This window comes from Lepisma saccharinum, chromosome 1, assembly GCF_977018435.1.
Source record: "Lepisma saccharinum chromosome 1, izLepSacc3.1, whole genome shotgun sequence".
NCBI classification, from domain to species: domain Eukaryota; kingdom Metazoa; phylum Arthropoda; class Insecta; order Zygentoma; family Lepismatidae; genus Lepisma; species Lepisma saccharinum.
The window spans coordinates 116,100,460-116,119,206 of NC_139229.1; the positions used below are offsets into that span (position 1 = coordinate 116,100,460).

The 18,747-nt window shown below is 38.4% G+C and overlaps 1 protein-coding gene across 3 annotated transcripts; it reads right to left on the minus strand.

The window, feature by feature from the left end:
• Positions 1–2,429: 2,429 nt before the first annotated feature.
• LOC145999827 (methyltransferase-like 26) lies at positions 2,430–11,556 on the minus strand. Of its 3 annotated transcripts, none has more exons than XM_083137108.1 (3): positions 11,437–11,556; positions 7,943–8,015; positions 2,430–3,300 (listed from the first exon to the last, which is right to left on the minus strand). In XM_083137108.1, the coding sequence occupies exons 2-3, from the start codon at positions 7,972–7,974 to the stop codon at positions 2,652–2,654; spliced, it is 681 nt and encodes a 226-aa protein (XP_082993234.1). In that variant the 5' UTR covers positions 7,975–8,015; positions 11,437–11,556; the 3' UTR covers positions 2,430–2,651. The 3 variants fall into 3 exon arrangements, with proteins under 3 accessions (XP_082993234.1, XP_082993226.1, XP_082993219.1); XM_083137100.1 differs by having other exon boundaries at positions 11,433–11,556; XM_083137093.1 differs by having other exon boundaries at positions 11,284–11,556.
• Between the last annotated feature and the right edge of the window lie 7,191 nt (positions 11,557–18,747).

Genomic DNA, 18,747 nt, shown 5'->3' on the forward strand with positions numbered 1-18,747 from the left:
CTACAGTTTAAAGTAGGATCAGAACCATTATGTGCCTCTACCGGGTATCAAACCCGGGACCCCTTGATTACAAGGCGACGACACTACCACTGCGCCATCGAGGAACTAAAATGTTTTGTTTTGCTCCACCCCCTCTGCAAAAAAAAAGTCTGTTTACCCTTACGTACATAAGTAAGTTACCAGTAGACAATACAGTTAGGCTATTTGGAGCAATACCTTGGTTTAGACCACCTAATAAACATCGATCAGAGAAACACAAATCACATTTCCCTTCGAGCTACATAAATTGTAGGTCAATTACAAATAACATTCTTAAAGTTGTGTATTTTTCTTGTTTCATCATTACCAATTTATGAAGAGTTACTGGTTTGTGGGTCAAGGATTAGGCTTTTTGCAAGGAAAAAATTGTAAAAATACATAAAAAATAGTAGTATAGTGGAACCACAAGCCAAAAAACCTAAGCAGAAGCACATCGCGCCGGCGGGTGCGGGAAAGGGCAGGGGGGAAGGAACATTCAGCCGGCTCACGTCAGCGTTGCCAGGCCTATTGATTTCTCGGGAGAATTCCTGAATAAACTATTGCTATGGAACCTCCAACGGCCAGCTCAAAAACACGTTTCCTGATCATCTTTACTTGAACATGGAGGGGAGATGTGGAGTGGAACTCCACTCAGCCGTGAAAAGTGCTGGTTGAACTGTGAAATTATGTCAAACGCTACTCAATTGTGCTAGGAAATTATTTTATTACTTTTACTACATTACTATTTTTAGATGGCTGTATTTTATCCCACCCTAAACTCTATTTCTACTTTAGTTATTTTACGTCGCTTTTGGGCCTCTACGGGTAAGTACGACAATATGGATGAATGAAAAACTGATGAAATGGATGAAGTGACACAGACACAGTGAGAATCGTCCTTGCCTTACTGGGTAGAAACACTGACTTCATAGCGTGGGCAAATTATGTTATACATATATATGTGTTTGTGGGTGTGTGTGTGTATTTCTAGCAGATGGGGAGGATGGGTGGCACGCTACCATAAGCGTTCCTATTTGAATTATTGAGGAAGACATGCTGTCTAATTCACCAAATATATTTCACATACGTAATGCATTTTTTTCATTATGCTGCAGGACGTGTGCCCACCCCTATCGATAGCTGTACACCGAACACCAGCAGAAGGCAAATTGATTTGTTATTGTTAGCATTCGACTTGAAAGATTGTGGAAAATCGCTGACAACGAAAGGCGGCACGTTAGCTTCATCTGTGAACACAACTTTCTACCATTTCCTGTCATAAAAATTCCTCGCGACAATAGAGGCATCGCAAACCCCTTGTGTCGGTGCTGAGAAAGGGCAAATTTGAGGGTGTTTTCCACGCACCCTCTAACCGGAAAATGCGGAAGAGATGAAAGATGTTGGTCGGTTCCTTCGGGCAGTTTACATTCTTTTGTTTGAAACATGTCCACTCCTGAAATGGAGATCTTCGGTATATTTTCGCCAAACACAGGGTGCTGGGTTTAGCACCATTGTTACAAAAGTATCTGTGATGTTTACACCGTAAACAATGCGTGCCACTCCCCCTTGCCATCCCCCCCCCCCTGTGTGCACAACTATGCCGCCCCTCCCCCCAAGAACGTCGTTCATCCGCTTCTATTAGATCATCGGATTTTGTAGCAGAACTTCTGGTTTCCAAGGAACAATCTCCCGAATTTTTCAAATCTGACCTGGCAACACTGCCCCGAACACCGATAACGGCAGGGAAGTTGCACGAACGCTACGCTTTGGACGGAAGGTTTTTTTCCTTGTGGTCGAGCTATAATATATGTATCAGATGCTACAATTAAACAGAACAATTAATTAAAAGCCTACAAGAAAACTTTTCAAATAAACTTTCTTTTCATGTACTATTAATTCTAATTGCAATCTGTAAGGAGGAAAATGGATTGCTTGATTCTTTCTGTTGATTGCCTTGCCAACTCTGTTGGTCAGAGATATGAGCCATAATTTATCACCAACGTTCCAACCAAAGATGCCATAAATTCTTTCAAGCTGATAACTTCTCTCTAAAAGACAAAAGCCTCAGGTATAATAAAGTGTGCATGCGACATTACACTATACTCATAAAGGCTTAATTGATTTGGTTATTTTACTTTGCTTTTCTGCCCCTTTTGACTAATTGTGAAGATGAAGGTTCTTGATACATGGCAGCAGAAAGTATGTGTAATAATGGGGTGCAATATTCACCACAAATCCTCAGAATCATAGATCTGCTGAAACAAGACAAAGAAAACACATAATAACTTCTTATTTAAATCATTATTTTCATAGTTCATTGAAGAAGATCTGTTCAATAAGGTAATGGTAAACAGTTCTTACAAATTACTTATAAATATATATTTTATATGAGAATATCAACAGCAAACATATATTCTGACACAATCATTTATTAGCACCACTTCATTCAGATAACCAGATATGAAAATTCACTTTAGAATTTATAAAGATATAAATATACACCTTACATTAAAATCTAACAATCATTATTCAATTCATGCAAGTCAAAAATTAATAGGAATGTATAATGATAATTTAATTGTATAAAGTACACATGGCATATATGAATACACTTATGAAACACACCACTCTTTTTATCTTTTTACCCATATCAGTATTTTATTATTTGCTGGCATGTCAACAATTTTCACTAAAAATAGATTACTCTCCCGTGCAGTCTTTTCCACATCATCAATGTCCCTCAAACCCCATTCTTCATTTTGTGATCTCAAGGAACGGTCAAAAATAACATTGCTTTCAGGTGTTATAACACCATGATGAGCATACGGTCCATACATGAACATCAACCCTTGTGGTCTCAATAGTTTGCCAGCACCTCGAAATAATCCCTCTGTGCAAGTTAAAGATGATATGTGAATCAAATTTATACTTATAACAATGTCAACTGATGACTTCTGGAATTTTCCATTGCCCCATATTTCTGCTGGCTCTCTCACATCGATGAAAATTGGAGGCTGGATGTTTTTTAACCCGGACTCCTGAATGTAGGCACTAATACTGTCCAATGATGATGAATCATATTCTGATGGTTGCCATGTAACGTAAGGGAACTCAGGAGCAAAGTGGATGACGTGCTGGCCGGAGCCTGATGAAATTTCAAGGCAAAAGAGTTGCTTCTTCTCAGCAGTTCGTAATGCAGGGATGTGATCTTTCAATACGTTCAGAATTGGTTCCTTATTCCTTTGTGCGGCAGGCACACAAATCTTCCGTTCTGCAAGTTTCCTGGAATAGAAGCATATTTACAACCTTCATGTATTAATAAATGACTTGAGACAGTATTACAGCATGTCCAAAAAATAACTCTGGGGTTGCAAACATGAGTATATTATTTTTGATGCAGCATACAAGCATGTTTTGAGCGTAAATGTGAAGCAAAGAACAAGCAAGTTTTACTTCACACATTCCCCACCAGATAGCAGCAACATCACATTGCAGTACAGCCTACGCTGTTCATAGAAGCCATATAACCGATTCCCATTGATATGAATAGCCACAGCAGATCCCATTTCTTGGGCACCGTAAAGTCCGATTTGACGACAGTCAATTCTTTCTTTTGGGGCTACATAAAGGACACTATGTGTCAAGAAAAAATCTGTTCACTTAACTACGTGCACCAAGGAATAACCACAACCTTCGATTAAATTCATATAGATATGATTACCTGATTGCAAACCCAAGTGGAGTATCAGCTTGATGTCTGAAGGACTCTAAATGGTGCACACACTGAATTACACTAATGGCAATGAAACATTGAGCACCCTACTTCTATAAAATGCATTACATACGCGTATGATTCAGACTGTAATATAACTTGAATTCAAAAGCCTGGAGTTCTTTTATGGACACCCTGTTCAGAGGATATGGATTTTTGCCTCTTTGTCCTTTGTATCAAAACATAGCCTGTAATGTTTTAAATTTATTTTATTCTGTCTATATCTCTATCAGTTTCACATAATTATCACTCATCCTCATGATTAGCCAAAAGTGGCAGAAATGTGACATATAATAACCAAAATACAATACAACAAAACAACCATCTAATTGAAAAATACATATAGATTTTTGAGAAAAGAAAGAATTCACCCCGTTCATCCTCAATATGACAAAACAACTAGTTTCAAAAACTTCAAACATTAATTTTATGTGATTTGTTTGTCTTCATAAGTGTCAGTTTTATTTTTTTGGTCCCCATGTTTTGTTCTATTAAAAAATATAACATGTATGTATTTGTTTTCCACGCTGCACTTGCCGCAGTGGTCTAGTTGGTAGGGCATCTGACTGCCACACACAAAACCCAGGTTCGATTTCTGGGGTGGGTGATCTTAGCCATGTCCTCGCATAAAGCGGTTCTGGGGCTCACCCAGCCTCAAAACAATGGGTACCTGAGGGCAACCCCAAAAATGTAGGACTTTAAGTCAAAATGTAGGATGAAAATCATTCCCAGTAAATAATACATATTACTAGAACATGTTAGCAAATAATGTAAAATTAACACATTTTCAGTTTTAAAAAAATAATGTTTAATGATTTCTATAATCAATACTAAATAATACACTTCTTACTACACGTGTTTTCCGTCGTACTTCTCAGAAGAGCCAATTTTTCCCAAAAAATTCAGGTTTAGTCAAAATGTACTTATGGAACTCTGAAAACAGTCAAAGTCTTTGAATTTATACTGAGCCAGTACCAAACCTTTATAGACTCCCAGAGAAATTTACTTCTGACATAAATGAAAATACTTTATCAAGATTTGCATTATGACCTGGACATAATATCCTTAATATAACTTGCAATGGTTCCAGAAGTATCATTTGGGGTGGTTTTTAGTTCAGTAACTATTCTGTATACACCTCCCCCCTTAATTTATAATCAAAATATTGAATAAGAAAGGAAAACACCATGGAGGATCCATGATTACTTCCATCGGTACAAACCCCAAAGCAAGAAATTTTGTTCAAGCATTGAACAGTAGCATCAGCATAATGGGGTCCCAAAACTTTGTAGCTTAATAGGTTCAGTCTTTATCCTAGCACAGCACAAATTTTTGCAGTGCCTGATTCAAAATAAGTTTCACTGTGGTCTGGGAAAACAGTCCATAGACTTGCAACTTGCATGAAGTTTCCCTGCGAGATCTCTTTGTTCAACTGAAATACATATTTTCTTAATTCAAATTATGTGATGATCCAAAAAGTAGGACATGTCTGGGGAAAAAGATTAATTGATTGATTTGTTGTTCTAAGTCCACTTTATGCACAGTAAGGCTAATCGAGACTGGACCTACTGCTTAAAGTGGGATCCAAACCACTTGTGCCTCCACTGGGTATCAAACCCGGGACCCCTTGATTACAAGGCGACGACGCTACCACTGTGCCATCGGGGAAGTCCCAAGGGAAAAAGAGGAAATCTGGTAAACCTACCTTAAATGTGCCTTCATGGCTCAGTGCCCTATCCATGGGTAACTTTAGCATGACTTCAGCCTTGTGCAATCTTAAATTTTAATAAATACAGCATGTTTATAAATGAATGGTGCGGTTATAAAAATTAATAATAAATCTATTTATTACCTTACACGGGTAAAACCTACACCGTAAGCAGTGGCAACTGCCCAAGTTTTTGATGCGCTACCTGCTTGTCATGCTTGCTGCGGGGCCGCATCGTCAATTCTGAGTCAGTCAGTTTCCGCAGCGAGCGTTAGTTCCGAGATGGCGTCGCAACAGGAAAAGGCTTTCTGTGTGCTCCGTTTTGAGGTGTCCAGATCTGTGGTAACAGTGCAACGTGAGTTTCGTGCACGGTTTAGGAAAGACCCACCACACAAGAATAACATAAATCGGTGGTACCGACAGTTCGTGGAAACTGGATGCTTGTGTAAAGGGAAGAGTTCTGGTTGACCTCGTGTGTCCGATGAAAACGTTGAAAGAGTGTGGCAGGCATTTCAGCGAAGTCCTCGGAAGTCACTTAATAAAGCAAGCAGGGAATTGGACTTGCCAAAGAATACGGTGTGGAAGGTGTTGCGTAAGCGACTATGTTTTAAACCGTACAAACTGTGAACATTGCAGGCCCTTAAACCAACAGACAAAGTTAAAAGGCATGAATTCTGTGAAGAGATGCAGTTGAAAATGGAAGATGGTTTTGTAGAAAGACTCATCTTCAGTGATGAGGCTACTTTCCATGTAAGTGGCAAGGTGAACAAACACAATGTCTGTATCTGGGGAAGCGAGAAACCACATACCCAGATAGAGCATCAGCGTGACTCTCCAAAAGTGAACATTTTCTGTGCGGTTTCCCGGGAGCAAGTGCACGGCCCATTTTTCTTCAAAGAAGCAACAGTCACCGGTGAATCATTTCTAGACATGTTGGAAACCTGGTTGTTACCCCAGCTTAACACCAATTACGATGATTACATTTTGCAACTTGACGGTGCTCTGCCCCATTTTCACAGGAATGTGAGAGAGGTTCTTAATCGTGTTCTTCACCATCGCTGGATTGGACGTGCTGCAAAAGAAGACACCAACCTTGTACCCTGGCCACCCCGTTCACCGGATTTAACACCATGCGATTTCTTTCTTTGGGGGTTTGTTGAAGACAAAGTTTATGTACCGCCAATGCCCGTGTCCCTGGAGGAATTTCGTGAACGGATAACTAATGCACTGCAAACCATCACGGTGGACGATCTACAGCGAGTATGGAATGAATTTGATTACCGCGTCGATGTGTGTCGTGTGACCAATGGTGCGCATATTGAAGGATTGTGAATAATGGATCAGAAACTTGGACAGTTGGCACTGCTTACGGTGTAGGTTTTACCCGTGTAAGGTAATAAATAGATTTATTATTAATTTTTATAACTGCACCATTCATTTATAAACACGCTGTACACCATTTACTGGTTTTATTTATAGTTCTGAAAACTATAACCTTCTTTCAATTTGAGATTGGTGGTCAAAATATTGTGTGTAAAGAACCACAAGTAAATGTAGTGCTTATGTTTGTAATAAGCATGCGGTAACGGTTCCGATTGTTTTATGATTTCTCCTAGCACAAAGACTAATTATCGTAGAATTTTGGAAATCATTGTCACACGAAATTTGAACCTCCCTTAAAGAAATGAGCACTGTTTATTTATTGTTGAAAAAAACAACTTAAAAATTACCTTACGCAATCATGCGCACTTCCCATGGACAAGATATTCTCCATCGACAAGGGACAGTAAATATCGTAAAAGTGTGGGAATGAATGTAGAGGTAAATCGGAACCTTAGTATAATGCATTTATGGGACTTTATTTTATTGCTAAGAGAACCAAACCTAACCATGAAAGCATATATTGAACAAAATCTTAAGTAATCACTAAAACTTCACAGTATGTGTTAACAGACGTACATGGAAATTGAACCATGTAAATATTGCATTCGTAGCATAATGAAATCGCAATAAAACAAAAGGAACTTGGGCCAAGCATGCTTATTTGTTTGACCAAATGTAAAACTGTCACAATTCAAACTATAGTTGATTGATTGATTTGTTGTTTTAAGTCAACTTTACGCACAGAAGACTAATCGGTACTGGAACTACAGTTTCAAGTGGGATCCGAACCACTGTGCACAGTGGCATGCCCAGGATTTTCGAAAGGGAGGGGTTACGTACACTTTTTCTGGTAGTCAGCTCTCATTTTGCCATCCTTTCCTACCTTTGATGATCTTTTTTTTAGGAATACTGGACCAAAAGGGGGGGGGGCAGTTATACCCCCCCCCCCTTGGGCATGCCACTGACTGTGCACCTTCAACGAGTATCGAACCCAGGACCCAATTCAAACTATGGATTTCACATAACTTTTAAATTTATTATTTTGTAAGAGTTACACTTACTTAAATTCACTAGCATCCTTATAAGGCTGCATTGGAGTTGAACTGCAGTATTTTTTCAAGCCAGTATCTCCACCTGAAATAGCAATGTAAGACCTTATGAAAAGTTATAGGCTTTGAAATAATCCTTTTAAAAAAAATATGCAACAATCACCTAACTAAAATGAACAACTGCAAAATATTCCCTTGGCAGTTTCAAGATCAAATTAATGATTCAATACAACTCAATATCCAGCTCATGCAGTACATTTTGCATGCAATTGTGTATCTGAAAAGTATGAGGAACAGGACCTGCACAAAGCAAGAAAATGAACGCTCTCATAAATGTTTTCAACAAAATTATAAAAATTACAAAATATAAATTAACAGCAATTTTCATCTTGCTCAACATCATGAACTGCGAGAAGTATTGCATTGCATTTTGGCTATTTATGTTGCTTTCATATGTTATAGAGAACCAACTTCCAAATGGTGGATGCTAATCTCATGCATTACAAAGGGCATAATTAATACTTACTGTATAATTCTTGCAGAGATTTTTGTCACATACGTGTACATTTTACACAAAGTAGCCATTAGTAAGCTGATGCATTAAGATAAGAACTAGCTAGTATTGAAGTCTTTGAAACATGCAAAATTATTAAAACAAATTTTGTTTGTTTCTTGGAGTATATATATAATTTGTAATTACATTGACTTGAATTTTTGCAGAATTAACTTCAGTTTGCTTTACATATTCTGTTCATTCGTGTGACTTACTTGAGTAAGTTAGGCAGATTCAATTTATATTAGTACTTTCAGCTTGTGGAAATGTGTTATTGTGAAATAAAATACGTCTTTTACCTTACCATGAAGCAGAACTGCCTGAAGGCATCGTGCAAGTGAATATAGCACAGAACATGACATTCCACGGCAGCTATAATTTTACATCATTAGGTTAGGATTGGGACTGAGTTATTTTCAACGTATTCTTTCACTATTTGATTGTGCATACAACCAGTTTCACTAATTAAAAGTGTGAAAAGTTCTCCGAAATTGCAGGTTTTTACTTACCAGGGCCATACTTTTGGATCAAATATCTCTATTTGCTTTTTCCGTGTATTCGAACCAATTTTATATTAAGTAAACCATCTATAGATGAAAAAAATCAACATAATTCTCGAGGGGATACAGTGGGTCAACAGCCCCACTCTATCTTTACTTTCTAACTTAAAAGTGCAGCTACCAGAATTTACTTGCAACAAATATATGTCCACAAGAATATATTAACAAGCTATGCACTGTCACAGACACTTCTGGGATGTAACAATGCTACTGACTTTCAAAAGAGTCGTTACAACACAGAATATCTGTGACTGTACAAGTATACATGTGTAAGAAAAAAAATATGTCTGGATCATGCATACAACATATTGTAAGTGGAATGCGGTAATGGGAACAAGCTTCACGCTTTGAAGCCCACCATAGGTGCATGACGTTCCTTGTCCTCTCTTATTGAGAAGAAGTTCTCACTCGACTGTGTATTGGACACAGCTGTGTAACACATGGTCACTTGCTGCAAGAGCTGGACCCTCCAACATGTCCTGTCTGTAACATCATTTTACATAATCTTGTTGAATGTACCGAATATGCTTTCCTCAGGCAGACTTTTAATTTTCCTGTTTATCAACCCTGTTGGGAGATCAGACCAGAGTTTTATCCATTGTTTTTAGCTTTTTGAGAGAGAGAGTTTTAGTTGATTTTTACTTTTTAATGTGTTGTGTTTGTCTTGTGCAGGTCGCTTTACAACCTTGCACTTTTAATCTTTCCCAAGGGGCTTTTTACACACCTTGTTTTAAATTTTTAAGTAAGAATTGATAAAGTGATATTTCCCCATACACAGTGAAGAGTGCAAAATGGCCTAAAGTGGCAACGCACCCAAAGAGAGTCGCCAAAACAAGAAAGGATAGAATTCTTGAGAAAAGTGGTCTCTATGTTTAAGATGATGGCAGTTATTGATTTAAACAATCTGCAGAAAAATGCCAAATGATTGAAAATACATTTTTTTTTTGGTTAAGAGTTCTGAAATAACAGCCAACTTTACATGTGAACAACTAAAAAAAATCATGGAATATGTGGGGAGGGGATGGCCGTTAACTTTAATTAGTCTAGGTCTTCGTTATTTTTTATAGAGGGTGGAAGGAGGGTGAAGGTTTATTCAAAGATAAAAAAATTAATGAATGATGCGAGAAAACACTTCCTCGAACTACCACAAGTATAAAGAAACTGCATTCGGTAAGTAATTTCTCCTGTAAATTTGATGAAATCTGTCTGTGCCTTACGAGAAATTTACCGAAAATAAATTAAGGTAAAAATGTCATATGTGGGAAATGGATTTCTTCAAATTTACAGGAGAAAGTACTTACGGAATTGAGTTTCTGTGTAATTCCGGAAGGTCATGGAAGTGTTTTCTCGCATTTTTCAATGTATTTGGCTCCTAAATCATGTATTTTTCTATAATAATGTCTGTCCGATGCACGAAAGCTGTTGCTTGCATTTCCATCCATGTACTTGAACCGGATGTTGCGAGCATCTGATGACGTAATCCCCAGCAAGTGTTTCCAAACACACAGTTTTTTCACTATATTGCCCAAACTAAAGCAACCTAACCTAACCGTGATGGTGCGTGGGGCTATTGTGAATGGTTTTTGGAGCTATTCATGAATATTTGCATGCCATTTTGAGTGTTCAGGAAGCGAGAAAAGAATGAACAATAATTACTCGATATGTCGACAATAGATACTAATTTCGTTAAAAAAAAAGCGACATCCCTTGTTAAACAATGTTTCGCAATGCAGAATAGGAAGTACGAATGTAAAAAGTAGAGAATGAACGAGTTAGAGCGATTTCCCGCATATGATAGTTTTACCTAAATATTTGTATACGCATTTCAGAGAGGAGAACACTATAAATAACAGATGGTGAAAAATACAACGAGCTTATTAGAATCACTGTCTTCCTGTATAGTCACGGACATTTCCAAGTTTTTGTAGATGACACTGACTTTCGATAGTGTTAAAACTACACAGAAGTTTACATGGTTGTACATGAAAATGCAGTTTTCTTACGAAATTTACCGTCACAACCTACACATTTGTATTACTTTACATAAAGTTTTCGGTACTTATACCGGTACAGTAGAGTACGTAAAGCGTTATAATGTTGAGTACTGTATAATGAACTTGAATGTGACGATACAACAGGTAAACAAGAAATCACGTTAGTTTTCCACATACATCTTAAATATTATGATTAATATACTTCCCAGAACCTAATATATCTGTTCTCTGTTAATCCCAACATACCAACGACCCTCGTGAGTTGCATTCCTATTTTAATATCGGGCAAGCCCTTTGCCAGACGTGCTATCAACTTGCTAGTCAACATTTGGGGAAACTTTGCAGTGCCGCTTTCTGACAAGATAACTTGAACAACATTAGATTGTTAAATTTACCAACAACTGCACTGCTTCTCACTCAATCAGACTGCTTTTCGTCTCTCACAGTGACTAATAATCCACGTTGAAAAGTTCATTCCACAATCCACACTTATCGCAGAGCAACAGCAGACGGAAGAAAAAAAAACAGTTATATCTGTTTACTTTTCAGTGGTGGCAGCACCAAGGTTGCCAAGGTTATTCAGTGTGGCCAAACCAGAATACGGAATATGAATATTGCTGCTATATCTATTTATCCCCCAGTTACGAAAATTTTCGCAAAGCATTACCATGGCATTACCCTCAGCTAGATTTGGCATAAGCATCTCCCTCCTTACCTACTGCATTGACTCCATGTATATCCACATTTATATATTATATTTGTTGCTATTAGTTCATAAATGGAATATAATTAGCCTGTTGGCCACCCAAACTCAAATAAATATAATGATAAAGTAAAATACATATCCGTCGGTTCGAGATTTTTTCAGGGAAGGGCACGGAATGTACTGTAAGCAGGCCCGTAGCTGGAGAGGGGCTGGGGGCAACTGCCCCCTGAGAGCCTGCTTGCCCCCCTTTGTGAAAAATACAGAACACATTCCTACCTAGAATTCTCACTAATCTTTACAATTATATCATGTTTTACTCTAGCAACATAACAAAGACACTCATTGATTTTGTGATTTATTAAGGTGTATGGGATTTCGTATAATGTCGTATCAGGATTGGGGAGAAAAATTCCCTTCCAGATTCGGACTTCAGGAAATGAATTCTCAATTTTCAGTATCCAGAACATGCGACATTTTGAGTAGTCTTGTATTAAAGGTGTCTAATCAGGACGTCCGCAGGATTTTTTCCAGGGAGGGGCAAGGAAGGTATTTTTTTCCAGCGGGGGAAAACAAGGCACATTTTCCCCAATAATAGTATTGTTCCCTCAAAAGCATTGCTTAAATTTGAATTTATCATATTCGTACAATAATTAAGAAATATTGTTGTGGCTGAAATGAAATTATATGTCAAAAATATATAATTTTTGGTTGACTTTCATTTTCTAGTGGAAGCCAAGGCCCCCCTTACCCTCCCTACCGGACGCCCATGGGCCTAATGTGTTCGGATGTTTTTCTTGTATGTGTTGGTATCTATGAACTTGGAACTGCTTAAAGTTTTGTTTCCCAAGTCTACCGTTTAGTAATAGTGATTCATGTGGTAGAGAGAGGAGTGGATATTTGATTTTTGTTACTTAGTGTTCCTTTTCTGCCACATCTAGCTAATCGCAACAATGAGTGATGACGTGAAATTGATGAAGAGACACTCATAAACAGTGCTGTAACCACAGGGGGCATTGTTCCCCCACCTTGGACGGAAATCCATTCTAGGGGAAGCAAACATTGAAGTAAAAAACAAGACTAGGAGAATCTAAGAATAGCAGGACAATTGGATACTCATGATGGAATTAGTTCTTACGTGTTCCTTGCATTTTTCTTCCAGACGGCCAAGGGCACTTTTAAGGGGCAATTGACCCCCTCGAATTCAAATTTTATACAAATAAAAGTACATTTCGTAAAATTTTCTTGCTCGCTATTCTTATAGTCCAAGTTCAGAGTCATAGCTATATGGGGCGGCGGGAGTCGGCCCTGGGAGTCAAACGATTTATATGAAGAAAAAAATGTCTAAGAGAATGCCATGGCGCCATATTAAAACAATTGCTTTCTATGAAACTTAATATGAAATATTAATGATGACACTGTAATCCAAGAAGTCATTGATCAATCAAGGGATTCCTATTTGTTTGTCAGGTGTCAAAACATATTTCAACTATAATACGTATAATACAATTCACACAATATTTTGCAAAATGATTAACGTAACCAGTAGGCAAACATTGTCTGTAGAGATCCAAGGGTCTCCCCTTTGAAGTAAATAAGAGTCCGTGGTGGACTTAGGGACCCATGGTTTAAAGTTTTAGAAAGTACAAAAAAAGGTATTACAAATTTTTACATAATTCATCAAAGTGTAGATAATATGTAACCATTATTATTTAATTAATTCGATTTTTCTTGCATAACACAACACAATGGTGTTGTTGGATTCTCGTTAAATTCCTTTGTGCGTAAAAATATTGCGTACTGGAAACTAGAGGGAATCATATGAAGTATGGTTTATAAAGGGCTCCCTTAATCAGTTATACAGAGAGGCCCAAGGCTGTTGGTACATATTAAGCGTCTATTAACATTATCGACCTGTAAATATCCCTATTAGCCTATTTATGTTAAACTTTATATTTTTTGGCAATCTATAAAGGTCATTATCGAAATATTGCTATTTGATGTTGCTCGAAGTTTCTTTGTATTCGTTGCAGTTTCAAGATATCATCCCTTTTCTGTTACTTATCTCTTTTGGGGGAGGGGGCAAGTGCTTCTGTGTACCCTGCTATATCTGCCAATGCGATACAATATGTAAAAAAATTGTCCTCTCTAGGATTGACTTCGCCCCCCCCCCTACAAAGAATTCCTGGCTGCGGGCCTGACTGTAAGATGATGTAACAACGGAAATATAAACGTGCAGATTTTTCGAGATATGATAAAAAGAGCCTAAATTTTATATTGAATACAATATGTCCCAATAAAATGCATATACACTTTGAATTATTATGAAGTCAGTGTTTATTAAAATACCATTCATTAACAAAATGTACAGACATGATTAATTTTCTATGTCAACTCCTGTTTTCTAACTGATTGACGTTCTTGTTCGGGAACTGTGGAAACGCGAAACAAGGGAAACGCGAAACAAGGGAATCGCAAACACCAAAAATCATAATTTCGTTCGGTATTTGTGCGGTGCGTATTGACGTTCAATAGATGCCATCAATTCGTCGACTTGCTGTTTTTTTATCGCAAATATTATCATTTATGCATGTCTCTACAAAAAGTCTGGTGACGTGATATTCTTCTGTACTCCTTCGCATCCATCTGTTCGGCACATGTAGCAACTATCACGCACAAAACCGCACTCTCCGGTCCGAATCATCTACATTGAGAGCATAGGCTTCTCTTCCAATGCCAGTCCTTCAAAATGCAAAGGACACTAGATTTGACATGTCCTTTAAAGGGTGCATACATTTTTTGGAACACCATATATATATATATATATATATATATATATATATATATATATATTACAAGGGTTCGTTCTAGATCCAATCCAAACTAATTGGGACTGGTTCTTGAAAGTGGAACCCGTACAAGGAAACGAACTCAGAATAAGACTGTACCATCTTCGGGAACATGTTAGGATGGGTTAGGTTCGATATTCTGAGTGAAGTGTTGAAATAGAGCCCCACTGACTTTCAGACTAATCCAGGGTAGCCTAATAGTGGCGGATCCAGAAATGACAATCAGGAGGAGTGACTTCTTAACGGGTACTTCCCAAAACGATAATGTATTCTAACCTGTATTCGTATGATTTTATATAAACTAAATAATATATAGCACTATAAGCACAAGCAAAGTTGGCCTCCATGGTCTAGTGATTACCGAATCACATCGCTGAAACGCTCCTACCCATATCAGTCAGTCATTACTTGCTTATTACCTTGTATATCTATCACATGTTAAGTAACTCAATATATTCATTTTATGTAAGAGACGCATTTGACCGAAGCTGTTGCTGTTCACACGCTTCCCGAACTAGCAAAAACCACGCTGAGTTGTCGCTTACTGTCAACTCCATTTGACTTCCACAAAAAGTGGGCACAACGAAGTTTCTAAACAATACATTGAAAAAGTTAAGATTAAACTAGGAAGTGGCGACGGGATGTGCGTAAGCGCTGCTTCTCAGTTTCCTATTCTCTTCTCGTTCTCTACCGACTTCATTTTCCGGATTTACGATTGACACAGGAATTGTCGAGCGATAGCTAGCGCGGGAAAAGTAACAGATTGGACCAAACTCGGGTTAATATGAATGATTGACATGACTGCCAAAAAGCATTGCGAAAGGGGAAGTTTTTCTTTCAAGAGATATATATTTTTACTAAATAAAATATATTTCGTTGCAAAGTGACGTTATTATTTTAATAGGGCGCCAGTACTTACACAGGACGCATATTTATTTTCAAACAGTTGTTTATTTTTGATCATTCGGTGCTCCTCAGAGATTTATCCAGAATTTTCCATCGGGAATGTAAGTTCTTATTTAGGGTAGTGCACGAGAAAATTTAGAACAAAAAATGACCGTAAATTGGGCCTTTAATTTGATTTTTGTTCTTTAGAGCAGCTTTTTGCCACTTTTGGCTAATCGCGACGATGAGGATGAGTGGTAAAATATATAAAATTATGATAAAATGGATGAAAGGACAATCAGAAACATACATGAACGACACAACACAAGATCTTTATACTGGCTGTGAGTCGAGGCGCCAAAGCCTCGTTAGTCTGCAATATTACAGTTGGAAGCTAGGTTCACTTTTGGGTGGCGTCAGTGAAGGTCACCTCTTATCTTACACCCCGAGAATAAATTGGACATTTCTGAAAAATGTTATGGGCGGTTGTTGAGAAAATTTGGGGAGTAATGGGATGGGTTTTGGGAGGTACGTGCCCTCTTGGCCTCACCATCTGGAACAAACGCCCTCTCACCTCTTCTTTTTAGCTACGTCTCTGTCGAAGGCTCGATCCTGAACTGAATGAATATTGATGCTCCTCTATGTTCGTATATTCATCAATTGCTCCGAACCATCTGATTTGATTTGATTTTTGTTACTTACCGTCGCTTTTCTTCCACTCTTGGCTAATCGCGACGAAGAGAATGTTGAAATGATAAATTTGCTGAAGGAACATTGGACATTCATGCCCATGCCGGGATTCGAACGCTGGACAGAGAGCTGTGCTAACCACTCCGCCACGTAGGTCGCCACTCTGAACAATAAATCATCTTTTTGTGATTAATCTTATGAATTGCGAGCGGAGAGAACAAGAAAGTCTTGTACAGTTTTGTTTGCTTCTGTGAGCACTCTATTGTTAAGAAAACCATATTCTAGCGTACGTGTTTATTTTTAAACACGTTTTAAATCAAGAGGAAATAGCATGTTTTAAACAAATGACATATTTAAAACCCATGCCAAGATAACATTTTTTTTTTTTTTAATAGAAGAATGGCTGCAAAGGGAAATCTTAATCATAAAGTAAAGTACTGTTTCTATTTACCTGTAAACACTTAACTAATTTGTTAAAATGCTTTGTGCTATTTAGTTGAAAAAAATTCGCAATTCGTCATGGGTCAAATCTTTTATCCCCGTGCTACACCATGTAAGGAAACATTGCATTTTATTATAAATAAAGGCAAGGAATCCTTCTTGTACGCCAAGTTCACTTATATTTTGTCACCCCCAGCATTATAGCTGTTAAGGGTAAATACCCTCGGCTTCCCCACTAATTGTTTCTTCCAGCGCCGTCACTGACCAGACCTTGTTCCAAAAGAGTCAAGATGGCAACCGTGACTACATTTGACCTTGACTTTTTCGTCAGAATCATTGTTGCTACTTCATTTTTTTGTCATAGATGTAAAAAAAATTGAATAAATGAATGGAGTAACGACTGTATGATATTTGTGATAATTAATCATGGTTTCTAACATTTCCTGGCAAGTATCCAAATCTGCATGCATGTCAAGACTAGGGATGGCCAGATCCGGATCCTAAGGATCCGGATCCAAAAACTTTTCGGATCCGGATCCAAAACTTTGGGATCCGGATCCGGTACTTTCGGATCCGGTACTTTTGGATCCGGATCCGGAATATTCGGATCCGGAACCGTTTTGCCATCCAACATGCGCTTCTTTGGAAAGTAAGAATGTGCTTATACCATATTGTTACCTGCTAATACACATATACGTATATATAATATACATACACATATATATGGTGTGTGTGCGCGCGTGCGCGATTTGTAATTAATTAATACACTTACAAGGGAGGTCTAAGTCTCTCCCTTCGATTTCCATGAAACTTGGCAGGTGTATAGAGCCCCCCCCCCAAATGTCAAGATGGGGAGAAATTGAAGTGGGGATCTGACCCCGACCACGTAAATATGGCATAGGAAGAAACAGGGGGCATAGGGCTACTCTATACACCTGTCAAATTTCATGGGAATCGGAGGGGGACACAGGGGTCAGATGATCCCCACGTCAATTTGTCCTCATCTTGACATTTGAGGCGGGTTTTGCCCCCTAAAACAGTTTCTTAGCCGAAACAAAAAAAAAACGTATTTCTTCCTTTGGGCCCCTCTATACACCTGCGAAGTATCATGAAAATCGGAGGGGGACACAGGGGCAGATCCTTACTTCAATTTGTCCTCATCTTGACATTTGAGGGGATTTTGCCCCCTAAAACAGTTTTTAGCTGAAACAAAAAACACGTATTTCTTCCTTTGGGCCCCTCTATACACCTGCCACGTTTCATGGAAATCGGAGGGGAACACAGGGGTCAGATCCCCACTTCAATTTGTGCTCATCTTGACATTTGAGGGGAGGGTGCCCCCTAGAACAGATTTTTAGCCGAAACAAAAAAACAAACAAAAAAACACGTAGTTCTTCATTTGGGCCCGTTTATTCACACACCTGGAAAGTTTCATGGAAATAGGAGGGGGACACAATAGGGTCAGATCCCCACTTCAATTTGTCCTCATCTTGACAATTGAGTGGGTTTTGCCCTGTAAAACCGTTTTTTAGCTGAAACAAAAAAACACGTATTTCTTCCTTTGGGCCCCACTATACACCTGCCAAGTTTCATGGAAATCGGAGGGGGACACATAGGTCAAATGCCCACTTAAATTTGTCCTCATATTGACATTTGAGGGGGGGTTGCCCCCTAAAACAGTTTTTTAGCCGAAACAAAAAAAAACACGTATTTCTTCCTTTGGGCCCGTTTATATACACACCTGCCAAGTATCATGAAAATCGGAGGGGGACACAGGGGTCAGATCCTCACTTCAATTTGTCCTCATCATGACATTTGAGGGGTTTTTGCCCCCTAAAACCGTTTTTTTAGCTGAAACAAAATAAACACGTATTTCTTCCATTGGGCTCCACTATACACCTGCCAAGTATCATGCAAAACGGAGGGGGACACAGGGGTCAGATCCTTACTTCAATTTGACCTCATCTTGAAATTTGAGGGGGTTTTAACCCTAAAACCGTTTTTTTTAGCTGAAACAAAAAAAACACGTATTTCTTCCTTTGGGCCCGACTATACGCCTGCCAGTTTCGTGGAAATCGGAGGGGGACACTTAGATGCTGCCAACATCTGGTAACGGCAGTAGCTTTCTCTCCTCCACACAAT

Bases quoted from the DNA above. Each gene is read 5' to 3' on its own strand.
- LOC145999827 (XM_083137093.1), bottom strand. From the start codon at position 11,365: ATGTTGACTAGCAAGTTGATAGCACGTCTGGCAAAGGGCTTGCCCGAT. The intron at 8,016-11,283 runs GTATGTTGGGAT...TTGCTATTTCAG, and splicing joins GCAACTCACGAGGGTCGTTG to GTGGAGATACTGGCTTGAAA. The intron at 3,301-7,942 runs GTAAGTGTAACT...CTTCTATTCCAG, and splicing joins AAGGATGCTAGTGAATTTAA to GAAACTTGCAGAACGGAAGA.